Below are 25,633 nucleotides of genomic sequence, written 5' to 3'. Positions count from 1 at the left end.
CAGAAACCGGGCACTGGGGAAAAGAACGAATCAGGAGATGGAACAAATGCCAGCTTCGGCAGGATCGGACCAGAGCTCCTGTCCCTGTCACCCATGTCTACAGACCTGGCAGGCAAACGATAAGCAGAGATCCCACTCCCACCAAATGAGGGTGTCCTCTTTTCCTGCCATTTCCACATAAGGATTTCTGCCACATGTGGATTAAGCGAGAGTCCCCCCAAAAAACAAATGCAACAGGAGCCTCTGCATATGCGGGAGAGGGTGTCCATGTGGTAAAGGAGTTCTAACTGCTGGCTGGCTGAGGAGTACCATCAGGTCTGAGGTACTGGCTCTCACAGCTGCATCTTGCCCCTTCTGCTGTCAAAAGTCAGAACTGAAAAGGGGCACCTTCCCTGCCTCCTGCTGCCGTGCTAGAGGCTAACCAAATTCCGGCTTCTGGTTCTCTGTGGGGCCTTAACAAAGACCCATCAAAGGAAGGCTCTGTGCATGTCTGCCCTGAGGGAAAGATTGGGGGAGGATCTGAGGCCTCCAGTTGAAACACGTCCTTGGAAAAAATGTGGGAGGGGCCCCCGCAGTCAGGTGCTGGAAGGAAACATATCTCAGGAACTGGGAGCTCTGTAAACTGCCTCGTGGGGCCTCGAGCGGCCAGTACTCAGAGCAGCCCGGGGCCGCCGTGAGGCCACTGGGACCTTCACTGGTGTCCTCACTGCTCCCGGATGCTGCTTAACCAAAGGGGTTTTCTGAGGCCTTGGGCCAAGTATTGACTCCATATTGGAAACAGCAACAACAAGAAAGCCCCAAAATCCTGTTTTTATTAGACAAGTGGACTGGGCAGAGGCAAGAAACTCCCCCGTACCTACACCTGAGCTCGAAATACACAAATTCCAAGTGAAATTTGTTGTCCTTGATTCTAACTTTTCATGAAGAGATATCTCAAACACAGAAAGGTAAACGAGGAGTATAATAACCCCACGGGCGGTTCCAACAGTTACTTCATCTCTTCATTCTCCCAGCCACACTGTCCCTTCGACTCCCAGCCTGTCCATTATATTTTGAAGCAAATATGTATTATTCTGAAGCAAATACACATTATTTTGAACCTTACCAGTTCACATGTATTTCAGAATGTGGGTCTTAAAAATAAGGGCTTTTTTCTTAAGCAGAACCCCAGCAGCATTATCATACCTAAAAAAAAAAAATCGGGATTTTTTCATAATACCAAATATCCAGTTAGTTCTTGTTAATTGAAAGAAAGGGGGACGTGCAGGTTCCAGAATCACAGAGAAACTTCACACCCAGAGTGGTACTCAAGCCTCTGGGCCCAAAGGTGCTGAGACCTGACACAAGGCTACCCCAGAACAGGAGGACAGAGACCACAAGTGGAGCGGAGAAGCTGGAGTAGTCAGTATGGTCCTGCTTGCCCACCCCATCTGTCTACCTGTCCTGCCATTAGAGCCTGCAGAGTGAGTGTTTAAGAGCCAGTGGCTTGGGTTTGAATCCTGGCTGGGACACTCGCAGCTTTAGGACCTGCACTCCTCAGGACCTGTTTCCCTATATAGGCAAAGGGAATAATAACAGTACCTACCCCATGGAGAGTGATGAGGATTAAATGAGAAATTACATGAAAGGCACGAACAGTACTGTGTTTCACACAATGAGAGCCTGGTGAATGCTGGCTAGTATCATTACTTCAGCCAACAGACACTTTATTGAGCATCTGTTGCGTACGAGGCACTGTCTAGCAGTAGGAGGGGGGAGTGGTGAAGAGGTTAAAACCCTCATGAGTCACCACCTGGGACAGGGACCAGCACCAGGCCACCACCTGGGGACACGAGCAAACTGAGAAAGCTCCAGTACCTGCCTTGTTTGGGTAGGAGACCCAGATTCATCCTGCTCCTGAGAGGGGGCACCTAGAACCAGGAGAGTCATTAGAAGTCTAGAACAATGACTCTCACAGATGAAAGAAACCACCACTGTGGTGTCCTCTCACCCCATCCCTTCATCCAGCAGTATCTCTTTAGGTTTGTTTGTTTTTTTTTTTTTAAGATTTTTATTATTTGACCGAGACACAGCGAGAGGGAATACAAGCAGGGCAAGTGGGAGAGGGAGAAGCAGGCTTCCCGCTGAGCAGGGAGCCCGATGCGGGGCTCAATCCCAGGACCCCGGGACTATGACCTGAGCTGCAGGCAGACACTCGATGACTGAGCCATCCACAAGCCCCAGCAATACCTCTTTGGATCAGAGCAAAGGGGAGATTTACCTGCTGGGTAAGCGCTGCTGTTGCTGAGCTCACTGGAAGGTGCCACAAAGCTCTCACAGAGGGCCATAGCCTCAAGGGACAGTGAGTAGTGGAAAGAGAAAAGAGGCTTCAAGCCCAAAGAAGCAGTTTAGAATGAGCTTTCAATAGGCTGGGCCCTTTCCTTGCCTCTGTCACTGTCCCTGCCCACTCCTCCTTAGCCCCCAAAGTCCCCTCTCTTTCCTAGGAGATAAGACCTGTCTCCACCAAACCTAGAGCCCAAAGTTAGGAGTCCAAGTGTCAGTCACTCGTCTCTACACCAGCACCCCAGCGCCGATGTGGCCTTGAGGATCGATCCTGACAAACTCCGGGAATTCGTTTTGTGTGATGTGTCTTTCCTGTGGTTTTTATTGCTCAAAACTCAGAGCCCACTCCCCTCAAACACTAAGACAGCAGAGATGACAGAGATTTAAGAGAACGGTCTCTGGATCAGAGTTCAAATTCCGCCTCCATCATTACAAACCCTGAGCAAGTGGCCTCTTGTTGCCAGACCGCTGCTTCCTCAGGTGTACAACAGGGATAATCATGGTCCTTGCCGGCACGCATGGCACGCACGGCATGCACAGCACGCATGATGCCCAGTGCCAGGCCCATAAGGCACCTATGATGGATGACAGCCAGGTAGTTAGCTATACCTGCCTACAGTGAATATGCTTTTCAGCCCTCACCCACCTTTATTCACCCAATACAATACGGACGGCATCTCTGATCACCATGAACTACCACCCTTGATTTCCGTCTGAGTCTCGGGCCCTATGTCCACACTGTCCAACACTCGTGGCTACTGAACCCTTGAAATGTGGCTGGCACAAATGGAGATGGGCTGACGGTGTAAAACACACACTGTATTTTGAAGACCTCATGTGGAAAAAAAAAAAAAGTAAAACGTCTCAGTAACTCCCGCTGATTACATGCAAAATGGTAATATTTTAGATGAAATAAAATACATTATTAAAATTCATTTTCTGCATTTCATTTCACTCTTGTAAATGTGGCCGTTATAAAATGTTAAGTTCTGTGTATGGCCCACATTGGTGGTTCACGTTGTACTTCTAACGGACAATATTACTGCAGACCCCTGAGAGCCAGTGTCTTCTTATTCGACTTCAGATTGTCAGTGTCTGGCATGGTGCCTGGCATGCAAGCTAGGGAGGAAAAAAAATGTTTCCTAGATGGCGGGATGAAAGATGCTCTCCACACTTCTGGTATTAAAAGCACCCACCACTGCCTCCACATCTAGTCAGGCTTGCCCTTCATTCGAACAACCCATAAGGCCCAAGCCATATCAAATCAAAATGGACACAGTCACAGTGGCAGAAGCAGGGTGCTGTGGTAGGTGGCTCTGTAGTTGCTGGAATGTATTTTGATACTATGACAGCCAAAAAATGCTGGCCTGGTGCTCAGAAACATGCTTTCCCCTACCAGCCCAAGTCCCCTTTCCAAGCTCACCCAAACGGGACGCTCACCTTGTTCACTCTCCTTCACGCCTCAAGCACGTTCACCCTTGTTTTATTTGAGGACAGGCTCTGCGAAAGGGCCTTCAACTCTGAAACAACCAAACATCCCAACAGAAATGGACCACATCATGTCTGTCAGTGGAAACGATGCCACCACCTCCCCAGACCACGCAAGCCGCCACGTGAATGATGTACTAAATATAGTCCATGGTGCTCTGCATGTCAGACAACTAGGAAAGGAAATGCTGCATCCACTCGGTAAACTTGCCTCAGCCCTGCAAGGAGGGCCTGGGAAGAGCAGCAATTTGGTGTGTGGGCAGAGTCTGGAGTCTGGAATCGGCTCCTCATCTGTAAAGTGAGTCCCATACACTTAGCTACTTAGTACGGGAGTCTTGTGAGGATAAGTGTGAAATGCTTAGAAGAGCAACTAGTAGAGAGGAAGCATTAAGAAATGTTATGTGCTATTACCATAATTAGCATTATTTTATAAAAATTCAAGTAGCATGAACCTGAAAAATGGGATCTCACCTTTGTCCAACCACAATGATCCTGTTTTTGTAGCCAACTCACTCCCACCTCTGGGCCTTTGTATTTGCTGTTCCTGGGGCCTAGAATGTTCTTCCCCTAGCTCTTGGCACAGCAGGTGCCTCTTGCGCATGCAGGCCTGCCCGTACCATCCCAGTTAAAGTAACCACCCCTTCCGTGCCCCACCAGCCTGCCCTATCAACCACTCTCTAGCCCCTCACCCTGTTAATTCCTCTATGATACTTTGAGCATCGAAAATTACCTTGTTTATTGCACACCTCCTCAGCTAGAATGTAAACCCCAGGACAGTGAGGATCTTCTCTGTCTTGTTCACTGTCCAAATGCTTTCAGCCACTATGCTCTACTGCGTATGTACCAGAACGCTTACTGGATGCATCTTTGCATAGGTGAAAGAAATCCTAGAAACAACCTTAATGCCCAGCGGCAGGGGAGTGGTGGTATAAAGCATGGTCTCCTCATACTGAAGAATGTGTGTCTAGCTATTAAAAAGAATGAGCCAGGGGGCGCCTGGGTGGCTCAGTGGGTTAAAGCCTCTGCCTTCGGCTCAGGTCATGATCTCAGGGTCCTGGATCGAGCCCCGCATCGGGCTCTCTGCTCTGCAGGGAGCCTGCTTCCTCCTCTCTCTCTCTCTGCCTACCTCTCTGCCTACTTGTGATCTGTCTGTCAAATAAATAAATCTAAAAAAAAAAAAAAAAAAAAGAATGAGCCAGGGGTGCCTCACTGGCTCAGTCGGTGGAGTATGCAACCCTTGATCTCAGAGTTGTAAGTTTGAGCCCTATGATGGGTATAGAGATTACTTAAAAATAAAGTCTTGAAAAAAAAAAAAAAAAGAAGTCAGATCTGTATGCAATCACTTGAAGGGATATGCCCTATTATTAATTGAAAAAAATCAAGTTACACATATGTGTGGTTTGATCCTTACTCCTCCTCTATGGGGGAGCAGTGAGGAAGAAGGAAGAAAACAATCAATAGATGACTGTATACATCCTTACAAGCACAGAAAAAAGCAAGGAAGAGCATCTACCAAACTTGCCAAGGGCAGAAAGCACATCCATTCTGATCACTACCATTATCTCCAATCCTGACTGCAGATACTTAATACTCCTTGCCCAAGTAAATGGTTACCTTCGGGGGAGGGGATTTTAAGAGTGGAGGGCGGCACCTACTACTTTCTTTATTCATCTCTGCGTTGTTTGACATGTTACAACAAGCGCCTGTATCTTTGCATAACCTTTTTAAAGCCAAATTCAACCCATTCTCACACATGCGAATCAAGTCTCTGACCAGAGCAGTCCTAAGCCACAGCTGCATCAGTCTTAAAGAAAGCAGAGATGCATGAACTGGTCCAGTAGCCTCTCGTTCTAAAAGCTAAAAACACTGTCTTCTAAAAACATAAATACATTTAACTTAGATCCTGCAAGTTAAACACATGACAAGGTTAAGCTGTTACCATAACCTGTGTCATTTTTCAAACCTAAATTTGAATTCTACCAGTGAAATATGTTGTACAGAAAAAAAAAGGCGCCAATTACTGCACATTCTAAATTCCATTTTTGATTTACCACCTGACAACTGCAATGTCTGAAAAACAGGCTCACATTTAACTCTTAGACCATTCCACACAGACTGCTAAAAAACCATGTGCTGTTGTCACTAACAATTAAGACCAAGATTTCTTTAAAAGTCACTGCTTCATTTCCTCAGATCAAAAAAAGCGCTTAGGTAAATTTGGTGGCCATCAAAAATGTGACTGGGATCACGGGTTCCCATCATCAAATGAAATCACAATGACAGGTTTCTGCCAACAGACTTAAACCTACACAAGGATATAATAAATTCCCTTCCCAGCCTCTTCCCCGGCATGCGCGCTGCCTCCCAAATGTCCAGGATGGCTGCCTTCCCATACAGGATATTCTAACTCATTGACACACTATAACTTTTTTTTTTTTAAAGATTTTATTTATTTATTTATTTGTCAGAGAGAGAGAGAGAGCTCACACAAGCAGGCAGAGAGGCAGGCAGAGGCAGAGAGAGAAGCAGGCTCCCTGCTGAGCAAGGAGCCCAACATGGGACTCGATCCCAGGCCCCTGGGATCATGACCTGAGCCAAGGGCAGCGGCTTAACCGACTGAGCCACCCAGGCGCCCCGACACACTATAAGTTTTGAGAAAGAAATGAACGACTCGCCCACACTGGTAAAAATGGGCCCCCTCAGAAACCAGGCCTTTACGCCACACATGTGGTCACTGCGGTCAGGTCAAGTCGATATTGTCTTCTCCGAACCTTAATAATGTTTTACAGGCATTAATCTTTGGTGATCTAAAAGAAACAACTCAACCTTGTCAGAAAAGGCCATCTCCAGTGGCCAAGGTGGACTTTTGGTGCCCACGAGATGGGAGACCATGATGGGCCAATGAAATGGTGTTTCTCTGAAATGGCAGCTCCATCCTTGCCAGTCAGCTGGCCCTGGGAAGGCTGGAGGAGAAGTGCAAGTCCCAAGGGTCTGGCTCAGGCAACTGGGTCACAGCTGGCCCATTTGCCCAGATGGTGACTCCTGGGTCTGGGAGGAGAAGTTTAGGTTGAACATGTTGAGTTTATGGTGCCCAAGGGATAGTCACCAGGGGACATCAAGGAAGCACAGGCTCTACATCTGGAGCTGGAGCTCAGGGGGTTAATACGGCTTTGAGACAGGGTCAAGTGCTCGCACCCCTGGGGTAGTACATAAAGCATGGGGGTGAATGTGCTGGCTTGCGGGGAGCGGTGTGGGAAAGGTAAGCCGAGGGCTGCTGACCACAGGCTAGTGCCATCTCTTCTCAGGCTCTTATACAGCGCCTGTTTCAAAATTTAATCTTTGGTGAATAAAAATTGGGGGGAGGCACTAACTTCATCCCTGCTCTGTTCTGCATATAAACAGAAGCAGCAAAAGCCTATTAAGAGAAACAAGCTATGTTTATTAAGTGCTTACTATGCACCCTGCCCTGTGCTAACCGCTACACATGAATTATCTCCTGGAATCATCAAAACAGCCCTGGCACGAAATCCTGTGACTACCATTTCACAGATGGGACACTGAGGCTGGGAGTGAATGTGTGGGGGAGCTCAGGGCTGTCATGTCACAGCCCACAGTTAGACAGTCTCTGGGCCAGATGGAGAACATTGAAGAAGAACAATTATAATACATAAGAGCTGCTACTTAGTAGGAGATGGCTCTGGACTAGGAATACCATCTCAGCAAATCCTTACAACCCGCTGAGACTGATGTTGTCATCCCATTTTACAAACAAGGAACCTGAGGCTGCAGAAGAGGAAATCAACTAGATCAGAGGTGTCTCCCCCCCCCCCCACCGTGGGCCAGACCTAGACTAGAGCCAGAGCCCCACCCTCAGAGGGTCTCAGGGTCGCAGGAAAAACGCTGAATAAATGGTACCATTTATTGAATGCTCACTATGTGCCAACTGCTGCTCTAAGCACTTTACACACAATATTCTCACTGCATCCTCAAAACTCCACGAGGTGGCTGCTATTGAAATCCCCATTTTGGGGCGCCTGGGTGGCTCAGTGGGTTGGGCCGCTGCCTTCGGCTCAGGTCATGATCTCAGGGTCCTGGGATCAAGTCCCACACCAGGCTCTCTGCTCGGCGGAGAGAGCCTGCTTCCCTTCCTCTCTCTCTGCCTGCCTCTCTTGTGATTTCTCTCTGTCAAATAAATAAATAAAATCTTAAAAAAAAAAAAAGAAATCCCCATTTTACAGATAGGGAAACCGAGCCACAGAGAGGTGAAGCCAGTTGCCCAAGGTCGCATGGCTGATAAATGGTACAGCTTAAATTTGAATCTGGGACTCTGCCTCCCAAACCCAAAGCCCCTAAAATAATTTTGATTAACAGGAGCCACCCTCCACTGAGTACTATGGACTCGGCCCTTTACATGCATACCCTCAACTAACCCAATGCCGTAGATGTTAACACCTTCACCCAATTTCGTGGGAGCCAACAATAGCGCAAACATGTAGTAAGTGTCTTCCATGTGCCAAACGCCTTATTCGCCATATCTCAACATCTCAACAGAATCCCCAGCAAAAGACACTCTTATTCCCGTTTTTGCCGAAGGGGAAACTGAGGTTCGGTGCGGTTTCCCTAGATTGCAGCTCCCGAGTGGCAGAGGCGGGACGCGAACCCACCGCTACCCGACTCCCACTCCATGCTCTTACATACATTGCTGGTAGCACGTCTTGAAAGTTGAGCCATGCGGGCACAGGTCTGGCCAGGTCCGGAGGGCGCGAGTCCCGGCGCCGCCGCCCCCCACAACCGGTGCCCACACCCGGCCGTCCGCCGGGTCTCCAGCCCGCGCTGACCCCCTCGGGGTCCGAGTGGACACCGATTCCCCGCCACCCTTGCGTGAGACCGCCCCTGCACCCGAACCCACATACCTGGGCGTCCCGGCTGCCCGTCCCGCGGGCCCCACGACCGCGGCGTCCGGCTCCGCGCGGTTCGCTGGAGACGCCGCCAGCTCGGGTGGCCCGAGTGACTTCCAGGCTGCCCACTTCCAAGCCGCTTCGCGCGACGCCTTCTGGGAACTGTAGTTTCGCCCTAGGCGGCAGCTGGGAAGAAGGAAAAAAAAAAAAAAAAAGGGCCTGGCGCGCAGGTATTGCCGGGACCAGTAGGCGCAGCCCCGCGCCGCCTTCTGGGAATGGTAGTCCACCTGTCGCCTCCGTGCCGCTCCAGTCTCCAGAGCACTTCCGCAGCCCCGAGGGGCGTGAAGGATGGAGGCGTGTCTTCTGCAGACTCCAGCCCCGCGGCCGAGCTCTTCGCTCTGCGAGAGCGGTTTTTCCCTTTCTCCCAGCCCTGGCTGCCTCCACCCTTCCTCCGGCGGACTCACCCCCTCTCTCCGCCAGGCGCGAGGTACTTACCCCGAGGGCGCGAGCCTCGGGAGAGGCGGGGACAGCGGAGCTGTGCGCTAGACCCCCAGTGGAGGGGAGCGGCAGTGGAGGGCGTCTTTGCGCGCTCGCGCACGCGCGCTCGTCGGCCAACACCGGCCTAAACGCCGCGGGCCCCCGCGGGGGAGACTTTTTTTTTCCCTTTCGAACGCGCGCGCGCGCGCGGAAGCGCGCGCTGAGCTTCTTCCTACGGGCGCGCGCGAGTGCGCACGCGCGCTCACTACCTTCGCCTGGGTCTGTCTACTGGGCGCGAGATTGGAGGGTAACCGCTCCGTCCGCGGAGTCTTCCCGCAGCATCCCCAAGGTCGCTACCCAGGCGCTCCTTCTAGGTCTACTCTTTCACATAGGAGCTCCCGGGTATCTCCTCACACGCTGTACCCGTCCCTGTCGTCGCAGGTAATAGGCATGGATGGCTCCAGCCTTGAACAGGCGGTCACGCCCTCCTTCCTACCCACGCTTAGGGCCGGGACGCCCGAGCGTGTAGGGACTCGGGTGTGGTGGCCTCTCGCCGGCCGAGGCAGCTCCAGAGCTCTTTCCTCCACGGGAGCCTCAGGACCACCATCCAGAGGGCTGCCCTGGAGGCCCTGTGAGCCACCTTTCAGTCGTTGATCACACATTCTGAGCGTGTCTGGTGCTTGTTGAGTACCTACTGCCTGGGAATTTTGTTCAAATTTAGTTCACCTGCAGAAATAATCAAGAATCCGACCCTTTAAAAAAAAAAAAAAAAGGATGTTACCACTTCAACTCCATAGGGGTTACCGAGGGGATTGCTGAAGCGCAAGGTCCTCAAGCAAGAAAACCCAGTCAATAACATTGTTTCTTCCAAGAAGATGCTCAGTAAGACTTGAAACTGGGAAGCATCTATTCCTCCTGGGAGAGGGCAGAGGGTCATTCATTTGCTCATTCATTCAACAGAATTGTATTAAGCACGTACTTCATGCCAGGTTGGGTGATTGTGGGACAGTGGGAAGTCAAGACAGGGTTCCTACCTGAGGGAGCTAAGTCCAGTGGGGGTATCAGACAATCACTAGAGAGAGACAATCTAAAGCAAGACTATCCGACACAATTATAATGCAACCACATATGCCATTTTAATTATTACATTAAAAAATTAAAGGAATGGGTGAATATTTTAATATTTTATTTAACCCACTATATCCAAAATAAGTTATGCTTAATGAGAAAACATTTACATGGCTCCAATTTTAAGATTTCATTTAACTAAAATAAAATTAAAACTCTGAGGCATAAACAAAGATACCCATTTGTGGCATGGGTTGTTGTAGCAAAAGTTTGGAAAGTGCCCAATGTCCATTAATAGAAGGTTGGATAAATAAACGATCAATACCATGCCGCCGGCAACTGCTGAAAAATGAGACCGGGCTATATGTATTAATATGAGTTCATCTCTAAGATATATTAGGTGAGAAAGAGGTGCAGAACAGTGTGTAGTGCACCACTATTTGTAAGGGTTATCTTTCACATACACACTTGGGTATGTACAGAACAGCTGTGGAAACATACAACCACCGTTACCTTTGTGAAGGGAAAACAAAAATGTTATCACGTGTGAAAAGGTGACTTTTTCAATCTATGCTCCCTAGTATCTTTTGAATATTTTTTACCAAGTCCATTTTTTTAAAAAGATTTTTATTTTATTTATTTGACAGAGAGATCACAAGTAGGGAGAGAGGCAGGCAGAGAGAGAGGAGGAAGCAGGCTCCCTGCTGAACAGAGTGCCTGATGTGGGGCTGATCCCAGGACCCCAAGATTATGATCTGAGCAGAAGGCAGAGGCTTAACCCACTGACCCACCCAGGTACCCCATACCATGTCCATTTTTAAAAGTTTAATGGAGGATGTTAGCTAAGTCACAGAATCATCATAAGAATTCAATGAAACAATGTATTTAAAATGCCTACTCTATTTCCAAGATTGCCTGTGGCATTATAGCCTCTCTGACTAGTTAACTAGGCCCTTCTGATAAGAAACCCTAGAATAGGTGGTTTCTGATAAGAAAACCTTCTGGGTTTCTGCATCCCTGTCTCCTACTGTGAGGCCACGGAATTCTCGACGGTGGAGCACACATCACCCTCCTTTTGGGTGGCCAGGTCTCCTTGCTGTATCTACTCTCCGCCCTTTTTTCCTTTCCTTCTTAAAAGTGAATCAATAGCCTAATTTAATTGGCTTTAAGCTTGGGAAGATTAAAAATTGCAGAAAAGTTCAAAGAATAATAGAACCCAACACTCAGAATTTCTCACTGTAGTCAAATTTTATGACAACTCTTTGATGTCCGCCTTCCCTGCTGAACTGTAAGCTCTATGGGGCAAGAACTGTATGCCCTCACCTTCCTACAATAGCATATGGAGCCACTGAATGACCCAAAAGGAGCCCAGGGGCCCAATACTGTCATGGAGTGCAGTGCCCCCTAGAGGCAATCCTCTTTATTACAAAGACAGGATTTGGAGTCTGGCCTTCCATCCCACCACCAAAGTGGACTGTGGCTAAGAAAAGGATGTAGTGCGGTGCCCAGTCACAGACCTGCTTTGCCTTCATAGTCAGTAGGACATACCAAATCTTGGCCCCAAATATGAACTCCCCTAAATTGACTGCAGGGCCTTAATACTCCTATTTGAGAGATAACCCATGGGTTATCAAGATACTAAAAAGTCAAGAAGATTGGGACAAAGGCATCTGGAGCTCACTCCAGATTTTCTTTTAAGGGCAGATAATGGGATTAGGGAATCAAAGGTGGGGGAACTTTAGGAGAGAGGTGGTAAATGGGGTGGGAGAGAGTGTCCAAAAAAACACACAGAGGCTTGGGTTTCGAAGGCCTTCTTTCCCACTAACCCCAAGGAATGTGCCCACAAAGTGTCCTAACCACTTGCTCTTTGCAGGCTAGCCAAGAGAAACTGGACCCAGAGGAGATGTTAGAAACAATGGAAAGTGATGGCGTGACTGCAAATTTGTTACAAATCACTACTCTCTCAGTAGCTCTGGGGTCTCAAGGAGGAGCCATTGGGGTAAATATAAGCTGTGGGGCCTGGCCCACTGGGCCATCCACTGATGGGCAGGATCTGAAGCAGTTCACACTGGCTCCTGAAAAGTGGTCCAGAGGAGCTGCAAGTGTAGGCCTGTAGGGGAAGAGAACGTGAAAATGTAATGGCAGGAGGGCAGCATGCAGCCTTGGGCAGAGTACAGAGACAGAGGGGACATTAGGGTCTCTGACAGCCAGTTACCAACTCCCATTAGTTAGCCCGTGGGTCAGAGAGCTTCAGAGGCATCAGCTGGCAGCCTCTTCCTCCTCTGATATGGCAGAAGCAGCCTGACCTGTGGATCAGCTCTTAGTCTTGAATCTGTCCCATGTAGCCTTGAACACATCCCTTTCCCCCTCTGAATTCATGGTCCCCATAATGTATACTGGAGATAATACTATTTGCCTCTCAGGATTTGAAAGGAATGAAGTGATTGATGTGAAAACTTTGGGTGGGGGGCCCTAACCCATTCTACACATGAGAGGATGATACTTTTTGCTTACTGCTTCCCCCAAATCCAGACACCAAGTCTCTGTGGCAACACAGGGCCTAGGCTGAGCCATGCCAGAGGGTGGGTTCTGTTGACTTCGCCTCAGGAGGCCCGGGCCAAACTGATCTGGAACTTTAAGCACTCCAGGTAAGTGCTTCTCAGAGTTTAGTGTGCCTAAGATCAGTCAGAGGGATTGTAAACATCAGCTTTGGGGGGCCCTACCGTCAGTTACCCGTTCAGTAGGTCTGGTGTGGGGCCCAGTAACTTGCATTCCCAGCAAGTTCCCAGGTGGTGCAGATGCTGCTGGCCTTGGGATCTCACTCTGGAAGGAGCTACTTCTCCAAACTCAAAGTGCATCCGTCTTCCGCCCTCTGGCACGTACAAGGATGGCCTCCATTGCCCTCTGCTGGCCAGACTATAAATTTAGCTGTCATGGAGAGAAACAAACGCTTAGGTCCGAGAACCAGACCAAGCTACAAACAGCAATCGTTAATTGTTTGTTGCTTCAGAGTACCCTTAAAGCAGAATTCACAGGAATTATCTTATTTGATCTTTGCAACAACCCTGTGAAGTAGGCAAGGCTGGCATTTTTTCTTTTACAAGTGAAGAAAACAAGCCGATCGTCAGACCAGTAATGACAGACTCCTTGACACAGGGGACTTGTTAAAAAGTAGGTTTCCCAATCCAAGGAGGAAAAGTAGAGGTTTGTCCTCATGAAGGCCAAGGAGAAGGGCATGGGGAAGACGCATGGCAGAGGCCTCATGTGTGAGAAAGCTTCTTGATTCCACAAACCTGGGAAGGCCGGCAAATCCAGAGGGCTGGATCCTTTCTCCAGTGGTGCAAGTGGGGTTGGCTCTTAGTCCTAGGGGACCCCCCTCATTCCAATTTCCTCTTCTAATAGTCAGACTTGAATGTCCATAGAATCACCTAGGGAATTTGTTAGACGTGAAGGTCCCTGGGTCCCACTGCCATGGTTTTGCTTCTGTTGGTCTACAGGGGAACCTGGGGATCTGTATTTTAAGACACACTCTTTCCCTAGGAGTTTCAGAGCAGGAGATCCAAGGACTACACTCCGGGAACTGCCAAGTCCTGGCAAAATGCTCTCTTGACACATCACCAGCAACAAAGAAATGTTATTTGTCTGGGATGGAATTCCCTTCTAGCACCCCCTCCCTGCTTCCTTCACCCATAATATCCTACAGGGTCATGACAGCCAATGTTAAGATTCAATCCTCAACTCTGATTCACCCTCCCCAAGCCTCAATTTTCTCATCTATAAAATGGGGTTATACATACCTTACTGGGCCTCAGTGAAGGTTAAATGAGAAGATGTGTCTTATGGATGGCTCCTGACGTTCAAGAAATATTCAAAACGCATGAGTTCATGGATCTTGACTTCTAAGCCCTCATTCCTCAAAAAGTAGTAACATCTAAGCAGGCATCCTTTGGATTCCCACAGGTATTTTAAGCAACGGTCCTGAGGAGGACCAAGGAATAATCAAGGTGATGTCTTCTACCAGACTCATTCCCCTATGGAAGGATTTTAAATACCTCCTAAATGACATCATACATAAAAGCAAGGTAATACATATATAGGACATAAACGTGTTATTGGCCTCTATCTACCTTAATTGTTATGAGCACTTCAGAAGAGCGTAGATTTTCTGGGGAAGCAGAAAGCAGGCACAGTAGACCATAAAACAATTGTCCCCTTAGTAGGGAGTGGACATCCATTTCCAGATGAGCCTAGGGATCTCTCGCAAGTACATTTTGGTAGTGGAAGGGGAACACTCTGGAGCATTGTCAGAGGAACCAAACCTTTGGGGAGAGAGATTTTTCTCAAACAGAAGGGATTAGGCAGCAGGCAGAACACTGGCCGAGCTCAGTTTTGCTGTGGTTGGCTCTGTGCGAACTGCCAGGTGAATGTGTCACAGCGCATGCTCTCAGCGCTGTGGGATAATACATATTGCATATAGTCTTTCTCTGTCAAGTTTAAAGGTAGGGTGTTAAAGTCTTAACTTTGTGCCCTTTTAAGCCTGAAGAACTTAAAGTTGCACTGACTTTTGTCACACTCTGGTTACATTTCGTGTAGGTCCACAGTGGAGTACTTGCCTGGGTCATGTGTTAAATACGTCTTTTATGACGTCGGTACCTTGTAGACAAAAGGAGTGTTAGCAAATGGGTACGCTGGGAAGAACGTCTGTTTTCCCCTGTGCTCACACCATGAAATTTGTCCATTCGGGCCCTGTTAGGGCTTTGGTTCTCTTAGGTCGCGTGTTGTGTTACCTGTTTGCGAACTGCAGGTGTCCTATGAGTGACAAGTCGTGCGTGGGTGGGTGGAACAGGCATGAGGCATGACCATGGGAAAGGCTTCAGCTGCGACTTGTGTGAGAGTATATTGAGTGCATGTGCGTCCTGGTCTGTCGCTTCATGCCAGGCCTCTCCCCAGCAAACGTCAGAAGACCCAAAGAATGAAGTGGTCGTGCTGAGTGACCAGTCCCAGATACTGTTCAGAGAGTCTCGCCATCCTCAAAATATGCCGCTTATATGCTATTACTTCAGCGATGCCAACTTCTTCGCCTCCCTCTCTTGGGTGACAAGCACCAAAGAAATACAGGTAAAACTCCCTCACCTACCCTCTCCTTCTTAGCTCACTCGACAGGGGCCGTGACCACATAAGCTCTCATCCCAAACTGACAAAGGGAGATCTACCTCTTGAATGAAAATGACCAGTGGGGCACCTGGGTGGCTCAGCCATTAAGCGTCTGCCTTTGGCTCAGGTCATGATCCCAGGGTCCTGGGATTGAGCCCCGCATCAGGCTCTCTGCTCAGCGGGGAGCCTGCTTCTCCCTCTCACACTCCTCCTACTTGTGTTCCCTCTCTAGCTCTCGCTGTCTCTCTGTCAGATAAATCAATAAAACCTAAAAAAGAAAGAAAGAAAATGACGGAGATCTAGGGATCTCCCCTCCTCCCTTACAGTCTCTCCTTGAATAGATTTTCTGATTTTCCTCAAGTAGGCCAAGGTTAGGGAAAGGGTCCCGGACTTCCTGCTTCTATAGTATTTCCAGTTCCCATAACCCAGGGGAGGGGGTAAAAACACTCGGGAGTCTTCCGAGTCCTTCTCAGCACAAGCACGGGGCAAAGGAGCCGCATATGCCGCCCTTTCCTCTCCTACTATCTTTCCTAGTCAGGGTCCATCTTACTCTCTTGTAGGCTGTCGTATGGATGAAGAGCAAAATTGACGACATGGTCGAGAAGAGAATATTCTCCATGACTGAACGACTGCCGCCCATCCAGTGCATGGTCCACACGGGTTCCTTTCACATCCTCGTGGCCTACTGTGGTGACCTGATCTTGCGGCTCTTTGGGGACCACTTCCGGTCGTTCAAACCCCTGGGTATAGTGCCCTGCCGCTTTAACATCAACTGCCTCTGCTATGACCCAGAAATGAAGATGCTTCTGTCGGGCATCCTGGGGGCAGTGGTCACATGGATCATTGAGCGGAGTGGCAGGGGCCTCCAAGTAGCCCACATGGTCCCCATGCCTGGGGATGAGCTCGTCCAGGACATCAGTCTGAACGGTCCCAATGGCTCCGTCCTTGCGCTGTGTGAGACGGTGGTGAGGGTGCTTGAGCGCCAGGGCCAAGGCCAGCTAGGAGAGGTTCAGAGGTTCATGTCTGCCACCAGCGGCTCCCCTATCACCTGCTGCTTCACCTGCTCGGACCAGGGCTTTCTCTACGCTGGAAACAAGGGTGGGGAAGTCCAAGTATGGAGCATCACCCGGGGAAACTCTCTCCACAGTTTCAAGGCCCATGTCTCGGCGGTGATCTGTATCCGCAGCCGTCCGGAGGCCCACACCCTGCTCACAGCCGGCAAGGAAGGCCTGATCAAGGAGTGGAACCTGACTCTGGGCAACCTGCTGCGGCGGCTAGAACTTGGCGAGGAGCTGTATGAACTCGAGTTTATTGACAACACTACTTTCTTCTGCCAAACCACCCACACCTTCTCCTTGCGCTGTCTGCCTTGCTTCTACAGCCTCTTCAACGTCTGCGGCTCTGCTCCCCAGCAGCTGCGTCGGGTCCGCTGCGGTGAGAACTGGTTCCGGATCCTGTGCACTACTGAGGATGGCTTATTGCGCTTTTTGTCCCCACTCACGGGGGATCTGCTCGTCCTCACCTGGCCCTTCTCGATCCTGGACCGGGCTGTGGATTGGGCTTATGACCCAGAAAAAGAGGAGCTCTTTGTAGCAACAGGCACCACAGAGGTGCTGGTGTTTGACACGACCCGCTGCCCTTGCCCAGCCAAGTATCTCTTGTCCACCTCCCCAGACTCTCGGGACTGGGTACAATGTCTGGCTTATGGGCATTTCCACCTGGGGCGGGGTCTACAAGGACTCATGTTCTCTGGACACCAGAGTGGGGTAATCAGAGTGCTTTCCCAGAACTACTGTGCCCGAATAGAGAAGTTCATGCACTTTGGAGCTATCCTGGCACTCTCTACACTACCTGGAGGGCTTTTTGGTAGCCGAGAAAACTCTTTGCTCTGTTCCTATGGAATGGATGACTACATACACCTATCGGAAACTGTGCTCGAGGGGAAGCGAGTGCATTTGAAGACGCTCGCCAGCATTCTCAGCAGCTGTCACCTAAAACACCTGATACTCTTACCCACCTCGGTGGGCGCTATCACGGAGACTAACTGTCTGCGTCTCTGGAAGTTCCATGATTTTCTGTCCTCTGAGTCACAAGAAGGCTCAATGTATATAGAGACACTGCCTCTGCACCAGTGTACCATCACATCCTTCGATGTCTGCCTGTCCTTGAGTCTTTTTGTCACGGGGGGTATTGATGGGTCTGTCCGGGTCTGGAACTTCCACGGCAGACTTGTAGCCATGCTGGATTCATCGCTGCACTTTGGCCCAATCTGCTTTGCAAACGACCGGGGTGACTTGCTTGTGACTTTTAACCAGAGTCTTTATCTGGTGTCCTGTCTCAAACTGCTTCACCCAAACCTGCTGGATCGCCTTTCCTTTATGAGCATGACAGATGAAGTGGTAGAGGCCCCTAAGCCTTTTGCCCCAAGCTTCTTCTTCTCCTTTGAGACCATGTTTGTGCCCAAGTACATCTACCTTGGAAAAGGGAATCAGGAATTAGCAGGTCTAGAGAAACTTGGCAATAAGCGGGCCATTGCCTTTGATCATACGGTGCCGCACGTGATAGAAGAAGATGAGCAAGGGAGCCCCGTGATACTGTCTTCCTTCAGACGTGGTTTCTCATATAAAGAGGAGACTGTTGGGCTGGAGGTGAGCAAGCCTCCCCATTATGTGGTTCCTCCCCAACTACAGTTGTCTACCTGGGATGGACTCAACCCTTACCAAATACTGCGATGCTACTTTGGTCATGGGCGGGAATGGCTCTTGGCTCCTGACTGCTACATCCCCAACTCGGTGATTCGTGCCCGTCTTTGGCCAGAGGGCAGCCCAATATACCTACAGTGCAACCTGCATTCACCTGTGTGGGAAACGGAATGGGACAAGTCCCAGCAATTCTTCTTCTGGCACAGTAGGGAAAAGTTTCTAAGTGATGCAGGAGAATATTCATATGAAAAGGAGGATGAGAACTTCATAGAAATGAGACAGACCAAGGATGTAACCTACAGTGTCCTTACAGACTCAGCAAACCGTAGTTGGCTGGGGAAAAAGATGAGTGAAATAGCTATTAATAGCCTGGTGGAGACAATCCTCAACATTATGATCCTTGCTTCCCCACTGAAGTACCAATGCTGCATTGGTGCACTGGGACAAATCTTTGCCTCTTACAAGGTGTCTTCATCCCTGCGCTCTGAAACAGCCCGTCGCCTACTGGATGATACCGCCAATTCCAACCCGCTGATCCGAGAGCTAGCCTGGGAAGGGCTAAAGCGTCTAGGAATGATTACTCACCTTTTTGCCATGCCTCTGGCCCAAGGATTGATGGACAAAGACCAAAGAGTGAGGAGTAAGGCCCTGACCCTCATACCTGACACTGGAATCCACTGTAAGTCCTCACTCTTAAGCCTGATCCAGCATCGCGAGACCTTCCAGGAGATGCAGTAAGTTCTTTGTGCCTCCTGCAATTCTTGACTAGCCTCTAGTTTTCTTCTCCCTTTCCCTTCCTTCACTCTCTCTTCATACCTCTCCATTAACTCTTACTGTCCCTTTTCTCTTTCATTGTCTTTTTTTCCATTCCCAGACTGTCCTGACAATCCTGACTGCTCACTCCTGTCTCCACTTTTTCTCCTGTTCCTGTCTGTCCCCTAACTCCTGAGTTCCCTTGCTCATTCTTTTCTCCTACCTCTTCATTCCCCATAAAAACCACTCCATTCATTGCCACCTTGGCTTTCTAGACTTCTTCTTTTTTCTTGGCCATCCTCTATCTCAACGTACACTGTCTCTGTTGGCCACTGTGCCAAGCCCCCTGGCTGTTCCATGGCAGTTTGCAGTTCCTTCCTTCTCATTCTCCCTGTTGTCCTTTCCCTGATTCATCCTGGTCTTTCCCCTCCTTTGACTTTTACAGGCAGGAAATGATTGGGGATGAATCCCTAGACCATCTGTTGGGGATAACGGCCACAGATCTCCAAATCCTTCACACTCAAGTGGAGCAGCGATTGAATGAAAACCTGACCTTGTCAGAGGGACAGGAAAAGCCTGCTTTTTCTTTAGAGGTCTCAAGGGTTTCCAAACTTCTATCCCTTTCCAAGCAACCTGACGTAATTCCTGAAGAACCTAAAGTTCCCATCAAGTCCGGCAAAGGCAAAAAGGGGGGCAAAAAGCACGGTACGTATGGGGTGATCTGATTCATGCCGCATGAGTCCCAAGGGGCAAAAGAGTCAGAGCTAACATGGGTCAAGAGATATCAATCAGGTAGGACCAGAGACAAGTAGATGCATCTTTTCACACAAACTTCCTAGGAAGAATCTACCCAAACTCAGGGAGACTCCAATGCTTATCTCCACAGGATTTAGAAGTGGGGAGCACTGGAATAAAGTAAGGAGAACTCTTTTTTTTTTTAAAGGTCTCAGCTCCCTCTGTTGCTACTACTTTTACGGCAATTCTTCTTACTCATACCATTAGTGGGAAAGAAGTGACTTAAGCCTCCCACGCCTTCCTTATCTCCATCTCCTGATCTTCCCTACAGCCCGAAAATTGTGGCGGGCCCTCAAGAAGATGAAAGAGGCTGGCAGAGAGCAAGGTCTCTTAGAGGGTGAAATTAACCAGAGGGAAGCTGCACCAGTTTCGGTGGAGGAGACAGTCGCCCATCCTAGAATCTCTTCGACCATCAGTGTGTTAAAGAGTTCAAAAGATGGTGAGCCACAACCTCCAGAGAAAGACACCTCAAAGGACCATTTTGCATCGACCCTGAAGATGCTGAGGAAAATCCATGAGAGAAAAGGCAAGAAAAGAACACCGCGGAAACCCAAAAAGAGGCACAAGAAGAAGACAAAAGAAGCTGAAGTTACAACTGAGGAAACTCTGGCTGCTGTAAAGGGAGAACAAGTTGTGAAGCAGCTGAAAGCCCAAGGGCGAGGTGCCGCGGGGGAGCCTGGCCGCAAGACCATCCCTGAAGAGAGCTCATCATGGCGGGATGATCTATGTCGTCTTATGACCCTTAGAATATCTGGTTCCCAAGCACACATGTCAGAAGCTCTAAACATGGAGCTGGTGGCCATGGCTCAGGAAGTGCTGGCAGATCGACAGCCCAGCTGGGAGCTTTTCCAGGAGATCTGCCCTTTGTTGGAGGAAAAAAGTGAGGTTCTGCTTGAGGACCTCAACTGGGATGTAGCCTGGCCAGAGGAGAAACCGATTTTTATTCATGAACGGGCAATTAGAGACGATATAATAAGCAGAAGGGAGGACAAGATACCAGAGGTGCAAGAGCGAGAGCAAAAGGAAGCAGAGGACATGCCAGCTGTGCAGGAAACCCAGGTGATTTCCAAAAAAGTTAAGAAAAAGAAAGTTATCTTTTTAGGACCAGGTGGTCTAACCAAGGGAAAACGAAAAGCGAAGAAAGAAGGGAAGAAATCCTTTAAGAAGCCCTTTAAACAAGAGAGGACAGAAGTTCAGCAGGAAAGAGAGGTGGATGAAAAAGAGACAGTGAGCAAAAGAGAGAGGGATGTGAGTCCGGCAGTAGAGGAAGTGACCAAACCAGAAGAGGAAGTAGTTAAGCAAGAAGAAAGCCCAGTTATGGCTGAGAGGAAGCTGTCTTGGCAGGAGTGGAAGAAGTCCTGGGATGAGTGGAAACAGGCCCAGGATGAGAAGATACCCTGGGATGAATGGAAGAGAGCTTGGGACAAGAGGCATCTGGAGGAAGAGAAGAAACAACAAACAGATGAAAGGAAGCCACTCCCAGGGGAGGAAAAGCTGGATGTGGACAAGAAGAAGCTGAGATGGGATGAGTGGTTAGAGGTCTGGGAAAAGAGAGTGGACAGGTCCAGAGAGGAACACAAACCTCAGGAGGAATTGACCCTGAAGGGAGAAGAAGTGTCTCAGGAAGGGGGAGGAGAAGTGTCTCAGGGACGGGGAGAAGAAGGAGAAGAGAAAGAAGAGCTGATGTCAAAAGAGCAGAGACAGATCCAAAAGGAATATGATCAGGCCTGGATTGGGAGGAAACGAGCCCAGGCTGAAAGGAAACGAGCCCAAGAAGAAAGGAAGCTGGCCCAAAAAGAAGAGAAGCTAGCACAGAAAGAGAGAAAACTGGCCCAGGAAGAGAGAAAACTGGCCAGGGAATATGGGAAACTGGCTCAGAGAGACAGGTCAATGGTCCAGGCAGAGAGGAAGTTTGTCCACAATGAGGAAAAATTGGCCCAAAGAGAGGAGAAGTTAAGCCAAGAAGCAGAGAAACTGGCCCAGAAGAGGAAGAAACTGGCCAAGCAATTTGAGGAATTGGCTGGAGAAGAAGAGAAAATAGCAAAGAAAGGAGGGAAGCTGGCTGAGGTAAAAAAGATGCTGGCCCAGAAAATGGAAAAACTGACCCAGAAGGAGCAAGATCTGGCATTGCAAGAAAAAGAACTATCCCAGGAATTGAAGAAGGTGATACGGGAAGAAGAGGAACTGGCTCAGAAAGAAGAGGAAGTGAATCAGGACTTGAGCGATCTGGCTGAGGAAGAGGAGGAACTGGCTCAGGAAGACAGGACCCTGGCCTGGCAAGAGCAGAAACTGAGTAAGGAAGAGAAAGCGCTGGTCCTGGAAGAAGAACTACTGATTCAGGAAGAGAAGAAACTGGCCCAGGACAAGGAGAAACTGCCTCAGGAAGAGGAAAGGCTTGCTGAGAAAAGGAAGAAACTGATGGAGAACAAGTTAAAACTGGCCCAGGAAAAAGAAAAATTGGCCCAGGACAAGGAAAAACTCACAAACAGCAGGAATATACTATACTGGAGGGGGAAGTCTCTGGCTCAGGAGAGGGAGAATCTGCTCCAGGAGAAAGTGAGATTGGCTCAGAGGAAAGAGAATCTCCTCCAGATCACAGAAAACCTTGCCCAGAACAAAAATAAATTAGTCCAAGCAAAGGAGAAACTGGACGTGTACAAAAAGAAACTTGCTCAGGAAGAGGAGAAGCTTGTGGAAGAAAAGGAAAAACTTGCCCAGAGGAAGGAGAAGGTGGATGAGGCTGAGAAAAAGCTGACCCAATTAGAAGAAAGTCTGGCTCAGAAGCAGCACAATCTAGCCCGGGACAAGATGGAATTAGCTATGGAAAAGAGAGGGGTCTTCCAAGAACTGAAAATGCTCAGAGGAGACTGGGATAGTGCTAAGGAAAAAAAGGCACTGAGCAAACAAATGAAGAAACTGGCCCAGGAGAAGGTCAGGCTGGCTGAGGAAAGCCAAATTCTCTCCACAGGAGAGACTAAAGAAACCGTAAAACAGTTCAGAATGACCAAGAATGAACTAGAACAAATCAAGAGGAAATTGTCACTAGAGGAGAAGATACTGAGGTATGAAGATAGGGTATTGGCCACAAAGCAAAAGGACATTGCCAAAGGAAAACTAGAATTTACCAGAGGAGGAAGAGTATATGCCCAGGAAGAGAGGAAGCTGGCCAAAGTAGTAAGGAAGTTGAGTAAAGAAAAGGAAGGCATTTCCAAAGCACAATCAAAAGTGAGCAGCAAAGTCTTAAAGGCACTTCAAGATCTTACCAAAGAAGAAATGAAAGTGATCCAGGAAGAAATAGAGATGACAAAGATGAAAAGGAACTTCTTGGTTAAGGAAAAGAGATTGAGCAAGGAACAAAATAAGCTTGATGCCAAACAGTGGGATTTTTCTGTGGAACAACCAGAAGTAACCAAAGATGAGAAGAAACTGGCTAAGAAGCAGAGAAAACTGGCCAAGGAAATGAAAAGAATGATAAAGAAAGAGAAAAAAATAACTGAGGAAGAAAGCAGATTGGCCAGACAACAGAGAGAAGTCATACAGGAAGAAGAGAAGGAAGAACTAACAAAGGATGAAGAGGTAATACCACTGCTTGAACCAAGGTTGAAAAAGAGAAAAGAGCTAAAGACACTTGATACACCAAAGGAAAAGCTTCCCAGTCAAGAAGAGAGTAGAACGAGCCTATCCAGAGAAATAGAAAACTTACTGGATGAAGTAGAGCGAGAGAGTTTGTCTGAGGAAGAGGAGAAAGAAGAGGAAGAGGAGGAGGAAAAAGAGGAGGAGGAGGAGGAGGAGGAGGAAAAAGAGGAGGAGGAGGAGGAGGAAAAAGAGGAGGAGGAGGAGGAGGAAAGGAAGATGGTGGAGGAGAAGGAGGTAGAGGTGGAAGAGAGAAAGGAGAAGGAGAAAGAGGAAAAGAAGGAGAAGAAGAAAAAGAAGAAGGTGCAGGAGGGGGAAGAGGAGGAGGAGAAAGAAGAGGAGGAGGAGGAGGAGGAAGGGGAGGAGGAGGAAGAAAGCATGAGTGAAGAAGAGTCCGAAAGTCTGAGTGAGGAAGAGTCAGAAAGTCTGAGTGAGAAAGAAAAGGGGGAAAGCTCTTTGAAAAAAGACAAGAAAAAAGAGATCTTAAAAACAGGAAAATTATTTAAGTCACAAGCAGAAAGACAAAAGGACCTAAGGGAAAGAGAAATAATCCCTTCTATTGGAAAAAGAATCCCTGATATCAGAGACACTGCTAAACTAAAAGTTCTGAAAGTCCCTTCCAAGAAAATAATAGCTCTGGACACGCAAGAGAAGATACCAGTGCCAGTGTCTACAAAACAAGTATTCCCGGAAGAAAAGGCCAGAGCACTTGAGGCATCCAGGATGCTTCCAGAGTCAAGGTTTATGGACAGACAAGGAGAACTGTTGAAGAAATATAAGCCCAAGCCTCTACAAGTTTTGGATACAGTTTTGGAGTCCCCAGAACGAGACTTAAAGACTCCATATTTACCTGACATATTGAGGCAGACCATGGAAGCTCACAAACTCCAAGACAAACAACTAGACCCCAAGTTGCAGTGGATTTTGCAGCATCATCCACTCCTGATGAGAAAGACTGGGGTACCTTTGCCCCAAATCTGGGCCAAGGAAGTAGGTGCTCAGGTAGGACTCTCAGATATAGACTGGATCCACCATGTCCTAGAACGGATGGAGGCAGGAGAACAGCTTTCTAGGGAGAGTTTCCACAGATTGTGCCAGCTTCTCAAAGACCTCACCACAAAGGGAAACCTAGATTGGCTCCATATGGCCCAACTTAAAGCCATTGTGTACCGTCACAAGCAGATCCTGGAATCACGAAGCACACGTATCTCAAAACCCAGTAAGGATGCCCTGGGTCCAAAGTACCTGAAAGTGATCCCCCCTATAAAAGGAAAGGAAAGCTGGTTAAAACCTTTCGGTGGCCCCACATCAAAGTCCCCATTAGGTACCAAAGGAATCCCCACCCCAAAGTGTGTAAACTGGCATCTTCTAGAAGAGCCTTACAGGAGTGCCTGGGCAGGGCAGATATCCACTGCTCTTGAGGAGATGGAGGTGCCACACTTTCCTCCTGCCACGGGAGACACTGTCACAGGTGCCCACGCCTCTGTGGAAAAACAAACCCTTGCCCTGATGTTTCAAAAAGACTTCTGGGCTTTTAAGGACAAAGGCAGTTTTCCCAGATTGCCCAAGCTGGAGAAGAAGGCCAGGGCCGTCACTAAGAAGAAGGAAGAGGTTCCTCTCTGGGAGACATTTGTGGCACTGTACCATGTCTTGCAGATGTTGCAGCAACGATATGCAAAAGACAGTGCTGCTTGGATGGAACAGTTCCATCAGCTCGTGGACCTGTACCAACTTAAGTCCCCCCGAATCCAGAAGCTGCTGCAGGAGCTGTTACTGAGAGATGAACCCCAATCCCAAGAGATCACTTACGAGGAGGCCCGAAAGGCCATGAAGCTGGTTCCTGGGGAGCGCTTGTTCTACCACCTGTTTTGTGGTGGCTCTCAAAACCCTAAAGGTCCTCTGGAGTTCCAGGAGGTGGTTCCCCTCCCAGGTCAGAATAATATCCGTACCATCAATCATATGGGCATTGCTCAGTATGGGATCTTGGAACTCGCCTGGAAGAGCCTGCCCCAAGCAGATATTCATCTCACCAAGGAAATGCCCCACATCATTGCTCCCACCCCCTAATTTGGGACTGATGGGAGGTCAGGACTTTTCATTCCCAAGGGGGAAGGCCTTGTTGCCCTCATATAGACCCTTATCCCTAGGGCCCACACAGAGGTAGGGCCAGGCCAAAGCCCTTTCCCTAACTAGCTCCAGAAACCAGCTTCTGTATGTGGAATAAAGAGGAGGTTCCTGTTTGTACCATCGCTGTAATGTGTCCCTCTTCCTCAAACATTGCTTCCCCAGAAAGGTAGCCAGAGAGACCAGATAAATACTCCTGAGAGTGGGAAAACATCCCAA

The 25,633-nt window shown here is 48.7% G+C and overlaps 2 protein-coding genes across 2 annotated transcripts in view; one reads left to right on the top strand and one right to left on the bottom strand.

The window, feature by feature from the left end:
* Window positions 1–8,857, bottom strand: part of SIPA1L3 (signal induced proliferation associated 1 like 3) — a 232,757-nt gene extending 223,900 nt beyond the window's left edge. The window contains exon 1 of the mRNA XM_045989262.1: window positions 8,724–8,857. The gene's annotated coding sequence lies outside the window, so the exon portion shown is untranslated. The remainder of the gene's footprint in view (window positions 1–8,723) is intronic.
* A 5,403-nt stretch (window positions 8,858–14,260) lies between these two features.
* On the top strand, window positions 14,261–25,357 carry WDR87 (WD repeat domain 87). The gene is made up of 6 exons (XM_045986753.1): window positions 14,261–14,335; window positions 15,204–15,371; window positions 15,968–18,843; window positions 19,308–19,567; window positions 19,929–23,512; window positions 23,549–25,357. Exons 1-6 carry the CDS (start codon window positions 14,261–14,263, stop codon window positions 25,355–25,357), a joined length of 8,772 nt encoding a protein of 2,923 aa, XP_045842709.1.
* Window positions 25,358–25,633: the final 276 nt, after the last annotated feature.

Source organism: Meles meles, chromosome 19 (assembly GCF_922984935.1).
Source record: "Meles meles chromosome 19, mMelMel3.1 paternal haplotype, whole genome shotgun sequence".
Taxonomy (NCBI): domain Eukaryota; kingdom Metazoa; phylum Chordata; class Mammalia; order Carnivora; family Mustelidae; genus Meles; species Meles meles.
Note: the sequence above shows the minus strand (reverse complement) of the source record. Positions and strands in the feature narration are given on the sequence as shown.

Excerpts from the sequence above, each read along its gene's own strand:
- WDR87 (XM_045986753.1), top strand. The coding sequence starts at position 14,261 with ATGTCTTCTACCAGACTCATTCCCCTATGGAAGGATTTTAAATACCTC. Across the intron at positions 14,336-15,203 it reads ACATCATACATAAAAGCAAG|CAAACGTCAGAAGACCCAAA; the intron begins GTAATACATATA and ends GCCTCTCCCCAG. Across the intron at positions 18,844-19,307 it reads GAGACCTTCCAGGAGATGCA|GCAGGAAATGATTGGGGATG; the intron begins GTAAGTTCTTTG and ends TGACTTTTACAG.